General features: G+C 35.3%; 1 protein-coding gene across 4 annotated transcripts in view; it reads left to right on the top strand.

The window, feature by feature from the left end:
• Positions 1–9,915: 9,915 nt before the first annotated feature.
• LOC149786888 (monocarboxylate transporter 13-like) overlaps positions 9,916–19,979 on the top strand; it is a 41,604-nt gene continuing 31,540 nt past the window's right edge. Inside the window, exons 1-2 of one of the 4 annotated variants that reach the window (XM_089977410.1) lie at positions 9,916–9,933; positions 10,700–11,391. In XM_089977410.1, coding sequence (XP_089833536.1) covers positions 11,160–11,391 — 232 coding nt within the window. In that variant the 5' untranslated portion in view covers positions 9,916–9,933; positions 10,700–11,159. The other 3 variants (XM_089977409.1, XM_089977406.1, XM_089977408.1) reach the window with 3 other exon arrangements.

The raw sequence follows: 19,979 nt of genomic DNA, 5'->3' as shown, positions 1-19,979 counted from the left end.
GAAATTCGATAGGTGGCAACCTGATTATTCTTGGAAATTTCAACTTTCACTTTGACTGTCCCGGAAACTCAAATACATCAAAATTCATAGATTCCATTAATGTTTTCAACGTCAAAAACTGTTAACCAACCCACCCATAAACATGGTCACATTTTAGACTGGATTCTTCATAAACCTGATGATAACATTCTACGGTCCTCCCTGGTATCCCATGACCTTGCATCAGATCACCTCTGCATTACATGCCATCTTGACGTATCAGTTCCTAACCCTGCACCTTTATCTGCTACTAAGAGAAACCTCCGTATGATAAATAGAACCAAACTAATGCACGACATCCAAGCTAACCTAACAACTTGCTTACCTCCTACCGCAGAACAACTCCATAACTGTCTGCGTTCATTACTTGACAAACATGTCCCAGCTACCAAGTGCAGAGTATCAATTCAAAAGTGTTCTCCATGGTATAGCAGTGTTCGGGACCAACTTCGCACTGCTAAAAGAGACCGCCGTAAAGCTGAGAGGCTCTGGCTTTCCACCAGACTCACTATTCATAAGCAAATCTATGAAGTCGCTAAGAAAAATGTCACAAATATAGCGAAATCAGCCCACTACACTACTAAGATCATGGAAAGTTCCAGCTGCAAAGAGCTCTTCGGGATTACTAACAAGCTAATGTCAAGGAACAAATCAATACCACTTCCAACTACCTTCTCTCCAGTCGACCTTCCGGACATAGTTGCAAATTTCTTCCGTGACAAAGTACAAACCATTAGAGATAAGCTTGACACCACAATTTCACTTGACTCGTCGTCACCATACAGTTGGGATACAGAATTTGAGCGGCAACCATTAGCAGCATTTGAACCTGTCTCTATGGATTTCGTACGTACAATCGTGATGAAAAGTGCACCAAAGTCATGTGAACTTGATCCAATTCCAACATCACTGCTTCTTAGTGCTTAGATCCAGTATTGCCTTCACTAACTGATGTTATTAATACCTCTCTCTCATCTGGGGAATTCCCATCATTTTTCAAAACTGCCATTGTAAAGCCTCTGCTGAAGAAACCAACACTAGACCAAAACGATTTAAAGAACTACCGCCAAGTTTCTAATCTCCCATTCATTTAAAAAATCTTAGAAAAGGTTGTTCTATTCTAGCTTGTATCTCATCTAAATTCAAACAGTCTTTTTAGCAATGCACAATCTGCATATTGCCCTTGCCAAAGTACTGAAACTACTCTTCTAAAAGTAGTTAATGACATTCTCTTTGCTTTGGATAGCGGAAAGATTACAGTCCTCACACTCCTTGATCTGTCTGCAGTATTTGACACAACATACCATGATATATTACTTCACCGTCTCCAGCATGTATTTGGCATTCATGATACAGCCTTACTGTGGTTCAAGTCCTACTTGGTCAACAGGACACAAATTGTATCTGTAAATGGAATATACTCCAGCCCAGTTGATCTATCTTGTGGTGTTCCACAGGGGTCTGTTCTTGGACCTGTTCTTTTCATTCTGTGCACTCAGTCGCTCTCAAGTGTCATAGATCATCATCCAGTGTCTCACCAATTGTATGCTGATGACACCCAAATATACAAATCTAGCCACCCAACTGAAGTTGATGCTACCATCCAAGGTGTAGAGAGGTGCATTTCTGATGTGAAATCATGGATGACTTGTAACAAGCTGCAGATGAATGATGATAAAACTGAGGCCATTCTGATCACAACACAAAGACTTTCTCATTCACATCCTTTACCTCAAACAATAAATATCAGCAACGCCAACAAAAATTCACACAATCAGTAAGAAACCTAGGTGTTACTCTGGACAGTACTCTCACATTGCACCAACATGTCATGAACACATGCAAGGCTGCATATCTTGATCTGAGACGCATCAGCTCAATTCGCAAATATCTTTCAGTTGATGCCACTAAAACACTTGTGTGTTCATTAGTACTTTCAAGACTGGACTATTGTAATTCAATTTTGTCTGGTTCGTCTCAATATCTACTCCAGAAACTTCGATCCAGAATCAAACACAAAATTTGTTCTCTGTGCTACATTTCACTGTCGGACTCCAGTCCAACATACCTATCTGACCTCACCCATGTGTACACACCAGCAAGATACGTACGCTCCTCTTCTGACAATCGTATACTCATTATTCCCACTATGAAAACAAAATCATATGGACAGCGTTCTTTTGCATACCAGGGCCCAGTAACGTGGAATGAATTGCCCACTGAACTTAGACACAAAGACACAATGATCACATTCAGGAGGGATCTCAAAACTCACTTATTTCGACTGCAAGAACAAACTTAAAGACCTAGTAATATTTCCTACCTGAAATATTCTCAGCATGTTTTTTATTTTTTAATGTTTTTTTTCTTCTAATTTCATGTTGTTTGTTTTTGTAATACTATTATTATGTTTCTTATCTTATAGGTGTTGTCTAATGTTGTAAAGCGCTTAGAGCTTCTAAAGATTAGGCGCTATACAAAGTCCTCATTATTATTATTATTATTATTATTATTATAAACACATTTCCAGGCGATTGGTACATCAGCATTTGCAAGATCGTAATTCATTCGGAACACAATTGGAATTAATTCGGAATTCTAGATACGTGTATGTACTGCAATATGATAACCATGGGTGCTTTTTATATTTGTTCAAAAGTATTGTTTATCAATATGCTTATAACAAAAGTTTAGATTTCAGGGGAACATACCATACTATCTTTCATCATCGACAATGTTTGTCAAGGAAGTCAGATCCTTGAAAAGTGGCATGCTCATTTTGGGTTGTGTCACTCTCGGATCATAATGAACCTTGATAACGATATGGAACGTTTGAATATAGTAAACATCTTGTATACGACCAGACCGGTCCTTTCCCCTTTCAATCAATGTGGTAGTGTGAGTGAAATAATCAAATAAAGATGGAAATTAAACAAATAGATTGCAGCGTATGGCTTGTGGAATATTTTGTTTATGCAAGTTTTAGATTTTGTGCAGGCTTTAGATTTATTTGGTGACTGATACTCAAAGTGAGAGTCTGACATATATGGGTTATTTTAAAAATTATTCCAGTAAAAATGCAGGCCTAGCAAACCACTATGATTTCTTTGATACAAATGACCCCTCTCCACTGTATTTCGTCTGTCTTCTTTCAAGTTCCTTTCACTGTATCAATATCAATTATGACGATGAGGATACCAAGAACGAACATAACAATAATAGCAAAGATCATGCCGTAGGCGTCGATATATTTTGCAACTAAATTTATGAGCAGTTTCGCTTTAAACGCCTTTCTTTTGAAACATGTTATCAATATAACATAACTGTAAGTAAACTCCCCGCCCCCAACTCCCCCAAGACACCCTCCATAACACGACAATTCATTTAGATTAAATTTATATTAATCATGACTTTTATTAATTGTGATTCAGACTCTATTTACAAAATGGAATTTTTAAAGACAATGTTAGTACTCATATTGTGTTTCATAGAATAGGACAAGAAATTGTAATATTATATAAGGAAAAAAGATAACGTGAACAAATTTATTGTCACTGATTCTCTTTGTTGTGTAACAGTAACAATGGGACGTTTGGTATTTGTTTCCTGACATGTTCTTTAGGGAAATAGTACTGAGGTGCTAGATTTAGCGCAGAAATAAAATTTATATTGACAATAAATGTTCTTAATTTTTCTTAATTAATTAACTGCCATTTTAGTTCTATAGCACAATACATTTGTCTGATTTTAAAATCAATCAATATTGCACGCAAGTAAAACTAACTTTTCTTGGTTTTAAGTAGCCCAAAGGCTGTATGAATTTCTGGCATGGCCTTGCGTAGACTGTGTTTCCTTCTTTATCGATCAGCGTCTACTACTATTATCTTCTCAGAAACGATAGATCAGGTTCAGTCATATGAACATTCAACATGAACTGTACATTTTGAGGAATTAATACTACTCTACTATCAACTTTGGCTTTACAGTACTGACATGATAAAACAATAGTCAAGTCTTTTTCGCAAACTGTGCTCAACAAGATTTTAAATTTACTATATAGCATTTTCCAGTTAGGAGTTTCACTTTGGTTAAGGCGACAAGGCTACGCATTTAAATAACATCGCTCTACCCCCCCCCCAAAAAAAATCCTATCTACGACTCCACATATTTAGCAAGTTTCCAAAGAGGCCATGCAAGAATGTCATATACTTTCAAATTTTAAGAAACCCAACTCTATGACCAATTTGATAGAGGGTATTATGGCCTACATTTTTTATATAAAAAGTTACTTTCATGTATTTTTAAAACAACGTCTTTAAAATTCATTCCAGTAATGCATATCTGATATCAAACTGGATTGTCGTGAAAGAAAATCGAACTGTTGCTTGTCAAAAAGAGATTAGTAAAATTTAACGAGCTCTGACGGAAATCATCCAGGCCTCAAGACATTTAAATGAATGCAAGTTATACCAAGTATCAAATAATCGTCCGCATTGGATATTGAAGTGTGCAAACGTACATATATTAATTGATGGAGGAGCATTTGAGACTAAATATGTCCTTAGTAGAGACTAAATAAATAGTGTATATAGTAGAGACTAAATATTGGCCTTAGTAGAGACTAAATAGTGTCCTTAGTAGAGACTAAATATCGTCCTTAGTTGAGACTAAATAAATAGTGTACATAGTAGAGACTAAATATTGTCCTTAGCAGAGACTAAGTGGTGTCCTTAGTAGAGACTAAATATTGTCCTTAGTAGAGACTAAATAAATAGTGTACATAGTAGAGATTAAACATTATCATTAGTAGAAACTAAGTAGTGTCCTTAGTAGATACTAAATATTGTCCTTAGTAGAAACTAAATATTGTCCTTAGTAGAAACTAAATAAATAGTGTACATAGTAGAGACTAAATATTGATCTTAGTAGAGACTAAATAGTGTCCTTAGTAGAGACTAAATAAATAGTGTACATAGTAGAGACTAAATATTGTCCTTAGTAGAGACTAAATTGTGTCCTCAGTAGAGACTAAATATTGTCCTTAGTAGAGACTAAATAAATAGTGTACATAGTAGAGATTAAATATTATCCTTAATAAAAACTAAGTAGTGTCCTTAGTAGTCTATAATTAGTATCTTTAATATAGACTTAATAGTTCCCTTAGTATAGACTAAATGGTATCCTTAATATAGACTAAATAGTGTCTTTAGTAAAGACTATATAGTGTCCTTAGTAAAAAAATAGTAAATAATATCTTAGTAGAGACTACATAGTATCCTTAGTAGAGACTAAATAGTGTCCTTAGTAGGAACTAAATAGTGTCCTTAGTAGGAACTAAATAGTGTCCTTAGTAGAGACTAAATACTGTCCTTAGTAGGAACTAAATAGTGTCCTTAGTAGAGACTAAATACTGTCCTTAGTAGAGACTAAATAGTGTCCTTAGTAGGAACTAAATAGTGTCCTTAGTAGGAACTAAATAGTGCCCTTAGTAGGAACTAAATAGTGTCCTTAGTAGAGACTAAATACTGTCCTTAGTAGAGACTAAATAGTGTCCTTAGTAGGAACTAAATAGTGTCCTTCGTAGAGATAAGTAGTGTCCATAGTAGAGCCTAAATATCATCCTCAGCAGGCTATAAATAGTATCATGAGTAAAAACTTAATAGTGTCCTTAGAAGAGACTAAACATTATCCTTAGCAGAGACTAAATAGTGTTCATATTGGAGGCTAAATAGTGTCTTTAGTAGAGACTAAATAGTGTCCTTAATAGAGACTAAATAGTGCATTTAGTAGAGACTAAATAGTGTCCTTAGTAAATAAATAGTAAATAGTATCTTAGTAGAGACTAAATAGTTTCATTAGTGCAGACTAAGTAGTGTCCTTAGTAGGGACTAAATAGTTTCCTTAGTAGAGTCTAAATAGTGTCCTTCGTAGAGACTAAGTCGTGTCCATAGTAGAGACTAAATAGAATAGCGTCCTTATAAGGTTATAAATAGTATCCTTAGAAGAGACCTAATAGTGTCCTTAATAGAGACTAAATAGTATCCTTAGTAGAGACTAAATAGTGTCCTTAGTAGAGACAAAATAGTGTCCTTAGTAGAAACTAAAAAGTGTCCATAGTAGAGAATAAAAGGTGTCCTTAGTAGAGTCTAAATAGTGTCCTTAGTAGAACAAACAAATCTCAAAAGTATTACCACTCAGCTGAGTGTACAATGCCGAAGTAAAACGATGGCCTTTCGCCATCTTGCCATTTACTCAAGCCAAGCTCGGCGCAGGTTTTCGTTTATGTTTCTTAGCCTTCGTATATCATCTGACTTTTACTTTGAACTACATATGAATATTAGCGAATTGTTTCCAGTTACATTTGATGTGTATCTGTGATGACGTCATCGAGATTTAGCATTGTGATTCCGTCAGCGTTCTTGTCACATCAAGGTCGTAGCTAGTGCTAATTTTATATGAAGGGATATCTCTAGTGGGCTGTTTTATGTTTGTGTAAACGTACATTACTGCACTATCAAATGAAGTTTTTTTTTGCTAGCATTAAACTTTTTACATACTGGTTTTGTTGACAGAATTTTATTTTTGTACTGTAATAATATATTTTATGAACTTTAAACTTTGTTCAGTTTAAAGTTTTTATATTTCTGTGGTGTGTAATAAAGAGGTCATTGGTTTAATATTGAAAAAAATATCGTGTACTAAATCTTGTTCGCGCGTTCGCAATGTTGCGCGATAAGATACGTTCAAGAACTAGCTGTCAATGTTTATCAGCATCATACAAATAACATATACATATCTAATTAGAAAATATAAATGTTATGTCTAAAAGTAAATAACATTAATCTGTCTAAACATTATTCATGAAACTGAAGATAATATATTTACACTTAACCCAATCCAGGCAAACCATTTAGCAGCCACTTTTCTATCAGAACTTATGAATGAGATTGCGAATTACTAATACAACTACTACTGCTACTACTACTAATTATAATAATAATACTATGATCATGATGATAATGACGATGATGAAAATAGCAACGGCTGCAACAACAGCAACAACAGCAACTATAATAATAATAATAATAATAATAATATGTTGGAAACATAAGTTTATTTCTCACAGAAAAAATATCAAAGCAGTTTCGTATCAAGTAAATGCATATAGAAATATTTTGTGAATACAATTTACATTAAGAAGTAAAGCCCATAAAATTCAAACCGAAACATCCTACGAAATAAAAAACTGGTTAAATACATTTTTGTGGAGATTATAATTTGTCATCGGGCAAAAGTCATTTATGGATGTCGGCCTTTCGTTTCAAGTAATAAAAGTATTGGCAGTTTTCCTGAAATTACTGAACGATGATAATCTTTTAAATTAAAAAAACCCCCGAACTATTATTAATTTTTCAAATGTTCGAATATTCAAGATAATTGCAGTAAAAGATCTTAAAATCTGAAAGCATCAAATGAAATGGAATCCATTGTCAATTGATGATTTGCTAATAGTTGTCATCGTTAACAAGCATCTTTACATGTGTCCATCACTGAGGTAAAAGCGCGTGAACAATATGCAGACTGCATGGACAGTTTAAGAGTTCTTTTTATAATTTAGGGGAAATTGGATTATTTTGTTTGAAATAAACGTAAGTGTTCAAAGCCGGATGCATTCCTGTTGGAAAGAAAACAACATTGTTCACCCCTCATAGAGCGCTTAGGACCTTCCAATATCTTGCTCTTGCAAGAACCTTGTTGAAGTCATCAATATAAATTAAGATCTTTTTGACTTAAAATCAAAAGGTTAATGCGCGCGCAGATGGAATGACTCTACAGTTCTAGTCTTGCTCGATTTTTTGTCTCTGTTCAGTGAGCGAAGATCATTACTTATACGTTTTATTCGGTGTTTCCACGTACTTGTTTGTGTAATGTTAATCCAACATGAAATATTTCAAACCTTGTTATTTGCGACATAAGGGGAAGAGCGTTGCAACTTATTAAAGGCCAAGACTTCAAGTTCATTTACGCAGGAATGGAAAAGAGAGTTCAAAGGCCCTTCAGTGAAAGCTGAAGATTAGCTTTTATCTGAGGGTTAGTACTAATTGTTTCTTTTTTGGAGAAGTTACAAATCACGAATTCGAGAAATGATCTATCCATAAGGGGACTATAACCTCATTCAGACGCATGTGCACAAAGGTAAGAATCGACATTTCCACAAAAATGGATCTGCAAGGAATTTAATAAATCCACAGGGATCAAATTTATTGAATCTATTTTTATATTTTTTTTTTCAGACATTCTAAGTAATAGATGAAAAATTATTCTCAAGCAAAGCCCAATAAAGGTATAGTGAGATGTGGTAATTTTTAGGTACATGTTAGAATGAGTCTAGGAAAGACCATGGGGAATATAGCTTTCTTGATTCATTGATTGATTGATTGATTGATTGAGAGAGAGAGAGAGAGAGAGAGAGAGAGAGAGAGAGAGAGAGAGAATTAGCATGGACAACTTTCACTTTAAATCAATTTGAATTTTGCATTCAAACGTTCATATTAATAACACATTTTATCTTAATACAAGTTTCTCTATGTGGACAAAACAAACAATATATTCAATATTCGATTTTTTCAATCCAGAATTCATTTCAATAGCACCATAGCGTGTTAAGGGACGCCTGTCTTGTCAATTTGGATTGACTATTTTAGCCCGCAGGTCTGGATACAACATGGATGCCATTCTTACAGGTAAACTTAAGTGAAATAAACCCCAAACAAACAAAACAAATTCAAATATTAGTCGATGGGTGCATAACAAACTACCAGCTATTGAAGACTAGTTCTGAAAGGCCCGAATCTAGCCTATGAAAGGGAGTCCAATTACGGATGGAAAATAAAATCTTTATCATGAAATTTGAATACGGAACATAAGTTATGTGACTGAGCTGACGCGATAATCTATATTGTTTTCCTGATTCCTTTCACAAAAGGAAAACAATAACAACAAATAAACTGATCCGGAACCCGCTAGTAATTTGACAGACGTCACAACAGTTTATTTATCTTCACTTGCGCAATGAATGATGCAGGAGAAATTAACAACCTCATCGAGAGAAGATAAAGCGTTTTTTAAGCTGCAAAAATATCTTGAGATGATCGTAACATAATATTTTCAACAAATGAAACAGTATTTGCATGATGCCATATATTTACAGAACACTTAAGCATGCAGCTCGTTTTGTATTTCCCTTCTCTTCGACGTCATAGTGACGTAAACTAAAAACACTATACCAAGGTTTTGGAACTATTTAAAGGCAGTGGTAAATTGTTTAAACATGACTGTACGTTTTCATAATATATAGTTAAAAGGAAGAACGAACTGGTTAATTACTGCCCTGGTAAATAATATGCGCGTTTATACTTGTATCGTTTATATTCTTTGTCGTCAAACATAAATTTCCTTGCGGCCTTTTGAGAATAATTTCAGAATAACATGAATTCTGAAACTACACAAAATCCAAACAGAACCAGCCAGTAATTATCCATTTTAACGATGTCTCGCCTTGCAGATACATTATGTAAGCAAACACTTCGCGGAGCTTGGTAATAAGACTTGCTGGTTGAGTCTGAATCGATCGATAATCATTTCAGCGCTCTAGCAACGAACTGATATGTAGCCTGATAGGGATAGCTAATATTTCCCATAGGTGCCTCTTGATCGATTCCCACCAAGTGCAATTGCCAGGCGAACCAGACGAGATAGAAAACGCACTTCTCTTCAAAAGCCAAACAGCAGCTAGGGAATCCTCGACCTATTACACTAGTTGCATACATTTAATTTCTCGTGCGCTGGATCTACGTCATGTTACCTTACCAACCGTTTCATCGGAAAGACGATGTAATTCTTGTTTTTTTTCCCCGCTGATTGTCAGGGCTAGAATCGCTGCTTTCTCTTACATGCGCTAGCTCTATAGCGGAACTGAAATGCTGATTTATGAAGGAAAATGGGCTTAATTTTTGTGCTTGCTATAAACAATTCTTGCAATTATGGCCGTTATTTTAAAATGTCAAATTCATGGAGAGAGTTCACAGGCTGATACGAAGATGAAGCGGTGCTGTTACATTATTCTGTGGAAGGAATGACAGACAGTTTGCAAATATTTGCAAATGGTGGTGATATATCTGCTGACATATTTCTTTGGAAAGCGCATAAAACACAGCAACTACATTGCAGACAAGAACACGGAAGAAATGAACTATATCAGTTTGTACTGTGGATACGTCGTGTAATAGGAGCAAAGATTTCGATAAAACAAACCACAATAATAAAGGCTTACTTTGAGCTACAGTAACTGCTTGATTTGGCAGTCATCCAGGAAAGCTATTAGCGATGGGCTGACTTAATGCTTAAGAGATATTTTGAAACATTTCTTAACGAAACTTCATCGCTTTTAAAATTATCTCATATGTTTCTGAAGCTCCGGTAACAGACACATGTGAAATATAACGTCTTTGCAAAACTTTTCTAGGGGGTATAATTGTTGGAATAGTTAGGTCAGATAGAAGTATGTTTTGTGCTAAATTTTAAGTTATTGTCAATTGCTGCTTTATCTGAAGAAATACTTGTTTAAGACTTTTTATTGTATTCTTTGTCTCCTTTCCAGGAATTATTTTCATAAACAACGGGAAAGTTTCGAACTGCGAGCAAGTTTGATTTATGGCTGAGATAACATTTTAATCAATATGAAGATCCCGATTTGTCATGCTGACTCGTTATGACTCACTGTCGTAGAGGTTCCTGATGATGTGTCTGAACTGAATACAGTGAAAGTGAAACTGGGATTAAAAAACTGCTTAGATATAACAGGAAGGTTATAGATAGAAATTTCAGTATCCAAGAATCTTATTCCTAAAGACGAGTGACTCTTTTGTCATGAAGATACGTATCCATCTTGTTCCTTTCTCTGCCTTTGCCTTGCCCGTTGCACGACAAGATTTGACTTACTAAATTCAGATAGTTAAAGAAAGAGGATATAGACAATAAAAAGAGTACAAATTTCGTTCACTTAGAGAACAAATCCAACATCAGTTTCCGCCATTTTCTCCATTCACAAGGCTTCCTCCATGAGAATGAAAATGCAATCCCGCAAAGACATTCCTGTGGTAACACCGGATTTAAAGCCGGTTACACGCATCGACTTTGGGGACCACTACCCCGACGGTGGCTGGGGATGGGTCATTGTCTGTTCCGCGATGGTTGTCTACATCCTATGTAATGGCTTCCATTTTGCTTTCGGGACCCTTCTTCTGATAATAACAGAGAGAGAGAAATTGAAGGATGATGCCATAAATTCAGGTAAGCTTTTATTATCTAATTTTTTTTACAAGATGCTTTTTCTTTTGACAGGATGTGTACAACCACCTTTCATAGGACTTACTTTTAACCTAAAGATACTTATCTGGTTAGATTTTCAGAAAATGACATTGTCACAACTTTTCCCGTCCTATATTAGACGTAGTGTGAATTTTATATACCACTTCCACCAACCCCAGCCCCTGTCATATATCATCTTTTATGTTGACTTACCACTCCCTCCGACATCATGCTACATGATGCCCCAGTGCTAGACATCACAATAGACACACCTTTCAGACAACGTAGCGATGTGACTGAATTTTTTTAAAGCTACGTTAAAAATCCAAATCACACACACACACACGCACGTGTTTCTTTGTGGTGAAACATCAAACTAAGCCAGACCTTCGATTATAACGGATAGTATTTCTTATCAAAGGTATACTATACAAAGAACACATACAGACACACACACACACACACATATAATATAATATAATCTAATATAATATAATATAATATAATATAATATAATATAATATAATATATGATATGCTATGCTATGATATGATATAATATAATATAATATAATATAATATAATATAATATAATATAATATAATATATGGCTTATTTTACAACGAGCAACGTTTCTCGTCATCAAATTTTGTTACTATTCAGCATTTGTATCCTGCATTGCAAATGTTTGCGGGCTATTTGCATTATAGCAGCGGTGTTAATGGGGGTGCGGGCGGGGCGTACCACACCGAGTGACACCATCAGAGGGGGTGACACTAAAGTGACTGTCAATAAAAAAAAATGTGTGCAGGAAGGACGTCCATGGAGGGTGACACCGCACATCACTGTCTATAAACGTTTTGAATTTTGTGCAGGAAGGAGGTCCATGGGGGTGACACTGCGAGTTACCGCACTGGCTGATACCAGCCAAAGTGACGCCACTGATTATATCAGTTACACATGGGTTATTCTTCCCGGGGTTGTGTGACAGTGTGATGGTGTGTTTATGTATGTGATTTCAATATCTAGCTTATCTATGTCTGCTCTAACTGACTGTAACCATTTCGTTGAGGCGAAAGGGTAGGTTGTGATTTTGTATTCTTTCTTTTCTTTAAGAGGTGTGTGAGTATTCACCATTGATCTTGTTGTTTGCTTGTTTGTTTCTTGTTTTGTTTCGTTGTGTTGTTTTCCATTTCAGAAAAAAATACTTATTTCGTTATATTATCTAATTATCCATCACACCGTATTCTGTGGTATGCAAATGTGCCAAAATGCGTTTTCAGGAAATGTGAGCAGTGACTATTAAAGTTAATTGTATAGCTAGCACGCATCATAACTCCTTAATTGCATACATCACAATGAATTGTACACCTTTGTCGTTGGAAGTGTACACAACGTACCAGTTATCATACATGTATCTGGGTTGTAATACCCAGCAGAAAATATAGAACTTGAAAATCGACCCACTCATAGGTCATGTATGGTGATTTTAGTAGGCGATAATGCAACACAGAAACAAAATCAAAACAATTATAGCAACTCTTTATTGGTCTCTAATAATGTAAGCGACCCACGGTCCACTTTGCAGAAACCATGCACAAAGTCCCCTCTTCTTGCAAGAGGTTTGTGGTTTGGCGGATTGTACCTTCTTTCAAGGTGTCCGCTTAATTTGGTTCTCATTTTCTAGAGTTTGACCGCCCTCGATGGTATTGCCCGGTTCGAGTAAATATAAATATGTGGTGAAACTTATAGGTAAATAGAAAACTGAGCAGATATAAAGAACAGACCAACACGAGCCCCCGTACATGTAAACAACAATTTCATCAATTACATAAACCAGCCGTGAGAATTCATTATATCAGGAATATACTCTGCTTCTAGAAATAAAACTTGCACCAAATTACAAATTCAAATATATTTAAATAAAGTAGCCGATCTGTTTTACTGATAGATTTAGTTCATCATAGGATCGAGTGAACAATCGAAGTCAATGCCTTGTACAATGGCATAACCTGCTTCTCTGGTTTACTCAACTTCTACTGTAGCAGTTTCTTCGACTTCCCTCTCTCTTGTCTCTTTCGGTCCTCAACTGTGTGCGTAGCACGTAGATTGAAATATACCTGGATCTCAGGATAATACGTCTTACTATACGTCTCGGGATACGTCTCAGAATACGTCTCAGAGATAATACGTCACAGGATACGTCTCAGAATAAGTCTCAGAGAAAATACGTCATAGAATACGTCCCGGAGTTAACACGTTACATGAGCTATTTTCTCCCTTTGAGCTTTCAGCATTCCTCACTTCTATCGCCAAATTTGTTCGTCGGTTTTCCTCGACAACTGTCCTCTTGAACAATAGTTTTACGAGAGAATTTCTCCTAAATTTACTCTCAGTGTGTTCTTCCACTTGTTTTCTCTTGCAGAAAAGCTTAGACTGATGATCAGTCGAAGTGGCGATATTAATGCTAGGAAATTTAGTGTGGGAAACACACCCCGTATTTAGCGTAACCAGTCAGGATTCAATATATTTGCCGCCTTTTTATAACTAGGCGCCAAATCTGGGGTCAATTTGACCTACGTTGCGACTACTGGTTCATGGAAATTTTCAATTTTTGACAGTTCCACTATAAAATCGAAGTTTACCGTATCCCTAATAGACCATCTGGCTGCTATATAAACAAAAGTGTAATTGGGAATCACCACAGTCACCGATCATATATTTAGAAATTCTCGCAGTATAGCGATTTAACAAGCCGCCTGTCTCCATACATCTAATTACTTATTCTCTGGTCTCAAAATAATGTGTTCTGCATAGATCGCCAGAAATCTGCCTCCTCACAAATAAGATGGGCAGTATACAGGGTGGCTAAACTTTTGTGTATTTCCGGAAATCAGGATATGCCACTAGCAGTTTTCACCTTCACCTTTGCTAGATCTAGATATACCGTATTAAAATTTAGATTCAGCTGCAAACAACATAGAGTGTGATCTACCGTCGCATAATGAGCCAACAGGTTAGGGTCCTTAGTTTTTGTTCAATTGACGACTCCTAACAAACTGCATAGAGCCATGTCTGCTGGTGCAGTGTGCAGTTTGATCATACTTATATGTGGGTATATATGGTGTTACGTGTTTAAACTCTTACAGAAAATAACAAGAAAAAAATGAAGACAACAAGCTTTGTAAAAGTTTAACAATTGATTTATTTTCCTTCAAAAACAATGTAAATATGAGAAAAAGAACTTACGGATTTACGAATCAAGATCCAATAATAATCCGAGAATTAAAAAATAGAAGTCCTTTTATTAAAATGTCTTAAATGAAAGTGAGTTCATATCCCGATGAAACCCAAAATGGAAGACGATGACATCTGTTGAAACCTGTGAAGTGCTGCAGTGTTAACAGTCTCTTGTTGAATCACAGAAAATAGTATTCCAGTTTTTGAATTCCGTATAAATTTCGAGAAACGTCCTTGTCCAAGAATTAATTTAGAGTACTAGTATTTCCAGGGAAAACAATTACTTGAAATCCAAATAATTCGAAGAAAATAAAATAGTTAGCCCAAACTGGACACAACATAAGATACCTGGACGTGTCAAGTATTAAGGCACTAATGACTATCCTTTCTCAAAACTCAGCAATAAGTCTAACTACAACGCAAAACAGATTCCAGGATGGAGGTCATGAGTTCATACTTCTGGGAAAATTAAAAGATTGTAACAATAATCACATGTTATTTGTCACGTTCTCCAGGTATGGCCTTAATTTCACTTTATGAATCTTATTCTGAGAAAGAATAAAAAAATTGTTTACCAAAAACTATCACCGGTTCTGAATCAAGGTCAGGAACTAGGTCAGCATTATATACAGTCTCTAGTTTTTATCTGTTTACGTCATAAATTTAAAAAAATCAGTTAGAACTGAACTCTGTTCTGGACATTATCAAATCCAGTACTTAAAGTTACATTACAATATCATTTAATGGAATAATTTGTTTTTAAAACTAAAGATTAAACAATTATATTAAATCAAATATAAATTAAATCAAGTATACATAACAATGGTTTACTAACATATTGTATTATGTTAATATATATTTTTCATGCATATTCTAAACTAGTCATTCTCCTTTTCATAATATAAAACACAGGGAACATGCGCGTCATGGTGTGTCAAGCTGTTTACTTTAGGACGAGTTAAGTAATAAGGTTAGAATATCGTATATGATAGGTCAGTTAGTAATTAAATTATATACCAAATACTTGAAAAAAGAGTTAACATTTATTTTTGACGTTCCGAAATCGATCGGGTTAAAGCAGATAAAGCCGGTCTTGTGATAACAGAATCTATGTTCAGCAATTCCATTTCCACAAAGTTTATCTAAAATTGCCTCAGAAATATTGGTCAAGTCCTCCGTTGTAACTAGAAAATCATACAACCGAAATTCCCACTTGGTGTTTTGTTTGTTTCTCTCTAAAATATGGAGTAGTCTCGAAGAAATCATTTCATTTGCCTTTCTGATGTCTTGACGTCATTTTACTTCCTGATCTCTTGACCTTATTAGACGTCTTGACGTATCCGTTAGAAATTTGTCTTATAACTCCCAAATATTGCTGAAATTGTGCAAGAGTTTCATGCATCAAATGAGTCGGCAAGATTCACAGCAAATTTATCCGCCGCCATCTCTACATCTGAGGTAAAATAACAAGTTAGAAATAAACGTATTTATATCTGAACGCCGAGATATGACGTACAGCAAAGACTAGATCGTCTTGATAACCTATAGGAGGCATAGGTGAGTCACAACTGTCAGAAATGGCTGAAAAGACCTTTTCAGGCACAGATCAAACATGATTATTTCTAACTCTTTGCTCTTCCCAGCTTTCGTTTAATAATAATTTGCAGTAAAGGTATATATGGTAGCAGAGATTAGGGTTTGCACAAAACAAAAGCAATCTTCGCGAAGGCTATTGATACCTATTTGCCGTTTGAATAATCCGTCAATCGGTTCCGCAGCAAATCGATAAAGAATTTCACCTAAACATAAATTGCAATTTTTGGCAATTAATGCTAGACATCTACATTTCATGAGATAGAAAATCTAAATTGTAAATTTGTGTTCTAAAAGTAAACATTTTCTGTTACTTACGTCTGTGATTACCAACTCATAATGCAGCCTCTATCAGAACATCAGCACTGTGATGAATTGTATTTAACCTAAATTTGAACCTTGTTTTACAAGTAGATAAAAATCAGAATGCCAAGACCTATTATAAATCATTGCAAATTTTAGACAAAACTTTAATACGATTACACGAGTGTCCCTTATTTGGTCATGCAGATGAGTGTCTCCAGTAACAAAAAAGGGGTTTATTGGGAAGGGGTCATCTTTTGTATATAAACACCAAGTCAGCTTTATGGTCGAAAAAGAGTTGCAGCTCTTATTGCAGCGGTTACATTGGTGCAATAGTAAAATGTTGATGGATTATGCATGCATGCACGTAAAATTTGTTTTTGAAAGAAAAAAAAAATTAGCAACCTTGCCGGGGAGGACCGAAAAGTCTATTTCACTTTCGTGTTTTTCACATCATTTACACATAACAAATCATAATAGGCAGTAATTAAAGTGTACCTTTTGGAGATGGTTTCGATCATATTCAAGGTAACTTCCAGGGGATCATATGCGTTACCAAAAAAAAGATAAAAGAAAGAGAAACGAAAAGCTCGCTTCGCTAATAGTTACATTAACATTCATTCTCAGTGTTTCTTTGAAATACGACGTATACAATCTGCATGTTTTATTTTTACCCCTACATTAAGAAAACGAAAATATAAAAGAGCAAAGAAATATTAATTTGTTGCTAAATTATATCGAATAACATCTATAGTCTCACCACTAACCAGATCTGCATGTCTTTTTTACCCCTACATTCAGAACAAGAAAATGGAAAAGAGCAAAACAATTTGTTGCTAAGGTATTTCAAAAACATCAATAGTCTCACCACTAACGTTTGGTATAATTTGATTGAAATTGAGAGCAGATTTATTGGAAAAAGAATTTATAACATACGTTGATTAATCTGAACTATTTTGGTCAATAAGAAATATGTAGATATTGTACAAATGTTTTTGTTATGCGACATACATCAGAAGTTTTGCAGCAATTTTTGCTAAAGTGCATTTCGCAGACATTTTTAAATCTGGAAATACAATTTCTTTCCTCCACTTTTTTTGTGGATTTTTTCAAAGAATGTTGCGCTGGTTATTGCTAATGATATGAATCCGTTAAGTTGAATTCAACTATTTTGAAAGTTTGAAGCTCAACGTATTTCATGTAATTCGAACATTATTTTAATCAACTGTAGTTAGAATTTAATTTTTTGCATCCTAATTAAGGGCCAAGTCTCAAAATGGAGAAATTCAGATTGCAAGAAGTATACAACATGGCCATTGAATGCTTTGTTCTTTGGTTGCTTTGTGATTGTTTCAACATGTTTATGTATATTCATGACGAAATCTCTGCAAGCCTCGCTTCCTTTTAAGGAAAAATGAATACATTTCGTGGTATATCGATAATACAGTGCACACGCTATACATGTATTTTATTTATATGAAACACCAATAAGATTCTAACACTTTCATCTGAGATAATATTGGCTACAGCAACTGTTTATTGATGTTGTTGGAGAACTCTTTACAGCCCTGCCCAGTGTGTGTCCGCTACAAAATGTAGTTCTGTACATATTGCAGCTATTTACAATCATCTTTGCAATTTGATAAGTTGCCAACAAGCGGTAATGCAAACATTTAAATTTATTCTGGAACTAAGTCATAACTGTCCGTACCTAAGTCATAACTGTCCGTACCTAAGTCATAACTGTCCGTACCTAAGTCATAACTGTCCGTACCTAAGTTTCTCTTTTTGTCGATTAGTCTGCTGCATGATAAATCATGACAGTGACCACCCATGAAGGAAGGGGGGGGGGGGGGCTTCTGTTTTTAAAACCACATTTTAGTTTATAAAATAAAGCAAAAACAGACACAAACCGAAAACAAATCATTGAATTAACTTTGTATCATTGGAATTGTGAAGACTGTAGATAAAATCCACATACAGTGTACACATACTGTTACAAGGACCAAGGTTCTTGTAGGTTGCTTGGTGCAAGTTCAGTTTCAAATGTTTCTTAAAAACCCATTTTTTGTTGTTGCAATCTCTCAACAGTGACAGTAAGTGTTCAAAAAGTATCGAAACCGCGAGAAATTTCATCCCAGTTGAAATCCCTGTTACACTTTCACTGAATACAATGGTGTTAGCCAAATTATACACAGTTACTATGACATGAGTGTGATGTCAAGGTCAGTGTCCTCATTTACTTGTGAGCCGTTATGGAAAATTGGCACGCCATCTACAGATCGCATTAGCAAGAAGACTAGCTGTCTAATATATTTAGCTGCAATTTGCCTACACCTGGATTGATGCATGATGTCTAACCGTAAATCCCATCTCTGTAGGTTTAGTTAAATATGTATATACAGTCTGATTACTTAGCGGTATCGATCGTGCTGGAGATAGGCTAGTTGTATATTTCTTGTGAGGTCATTGACCTGATCTCTCTGTCTCTGTCTCTGTCTCTCTCTAGTCGTATTGAGTTATATCAAGCATTACACAGGACACAGCGGTTCTGCTTTGGTAACACATAAGAACACATTGAATACGTCGAATATTTAAAAAATGATCTTGATAATATGTTCTAAGATTCAGGAGCTATCATGGAACAAAGCAATAGATTGAAATTATTTTGCTCCATCTTGCAAATCATACAATAACTCAGTATTGACCGTACGTATACAGTGAGTCAACATTTGACGTGCATATGCTACAGTAAGTCAATATTGACGTACAGAAAAGATAGCTTAAAAAATCATACAATAAATGAATATTAACCGTACAAAAACGAGACATTGCCTTGTAGAGCATCATGGTAATAACTTTGTGTTATACAACAAAATACTGGTGATTTTACCGCCTCGGATGCGGAAGGTCGCTGGTTCGAACCCCCGCCGAGTCATACAAAATACATATAAAAATGATACTAACAAGCTGCCTCGCGAGACGCTCAGCATTAAGAGGCTAGTGTTAGGATAATGTGACTGGGTGGAACATGATGCTGTCTTATGCCCCAGTGCTAGACATCACTATAAACTGTTACACTGCAGATATCGTAGCAATATACCTGAACATTTTTAAAGCTACGTTCAAAAGCAAAATCACACACACACACACAGACACACAAACAGACAGACAGACAGTCACAAACACATTATCCTCTATAATACACAGCTTATGAGAGAACGTTGAAATGTAATCTTATATTGGTTTACGCATTTCACTAACATTAATGACAAAGTTGCACCTGTACATTTACATTGGGTGTAATCGCATTGTTAAGAAGAAAATATTGAAGTACATCTAAGCACCTGCTGCTGCTGCAAATATCGTGCCAGTCTGATTAAAATAAGACATCGTGCCAGTCTGATTAAAATCAGATATCGCGCCAGTCTGATT

The sequence above is a fragment of the Sinohyriopsis cumingii genome, chromosome 12, assembly GCF_028554795.1.
Source record: "Sinohyriopsis cumingii isolate HCF-2022 chromosome 12, ASM2855479v2, whole genome shotgun sequence".
In the NCBI taxonomy this organism is placed as follows: domain Eukaryota; kingdom Metazoa; phylum Mollusca; class Bivalvia; order Unionida; family Unionidae; genus Sinohyriopsis; species Sinohyriopsis cumingii.
This window is presented reverse-complemented; position numbering and strand designations above follow the sequence as displayed.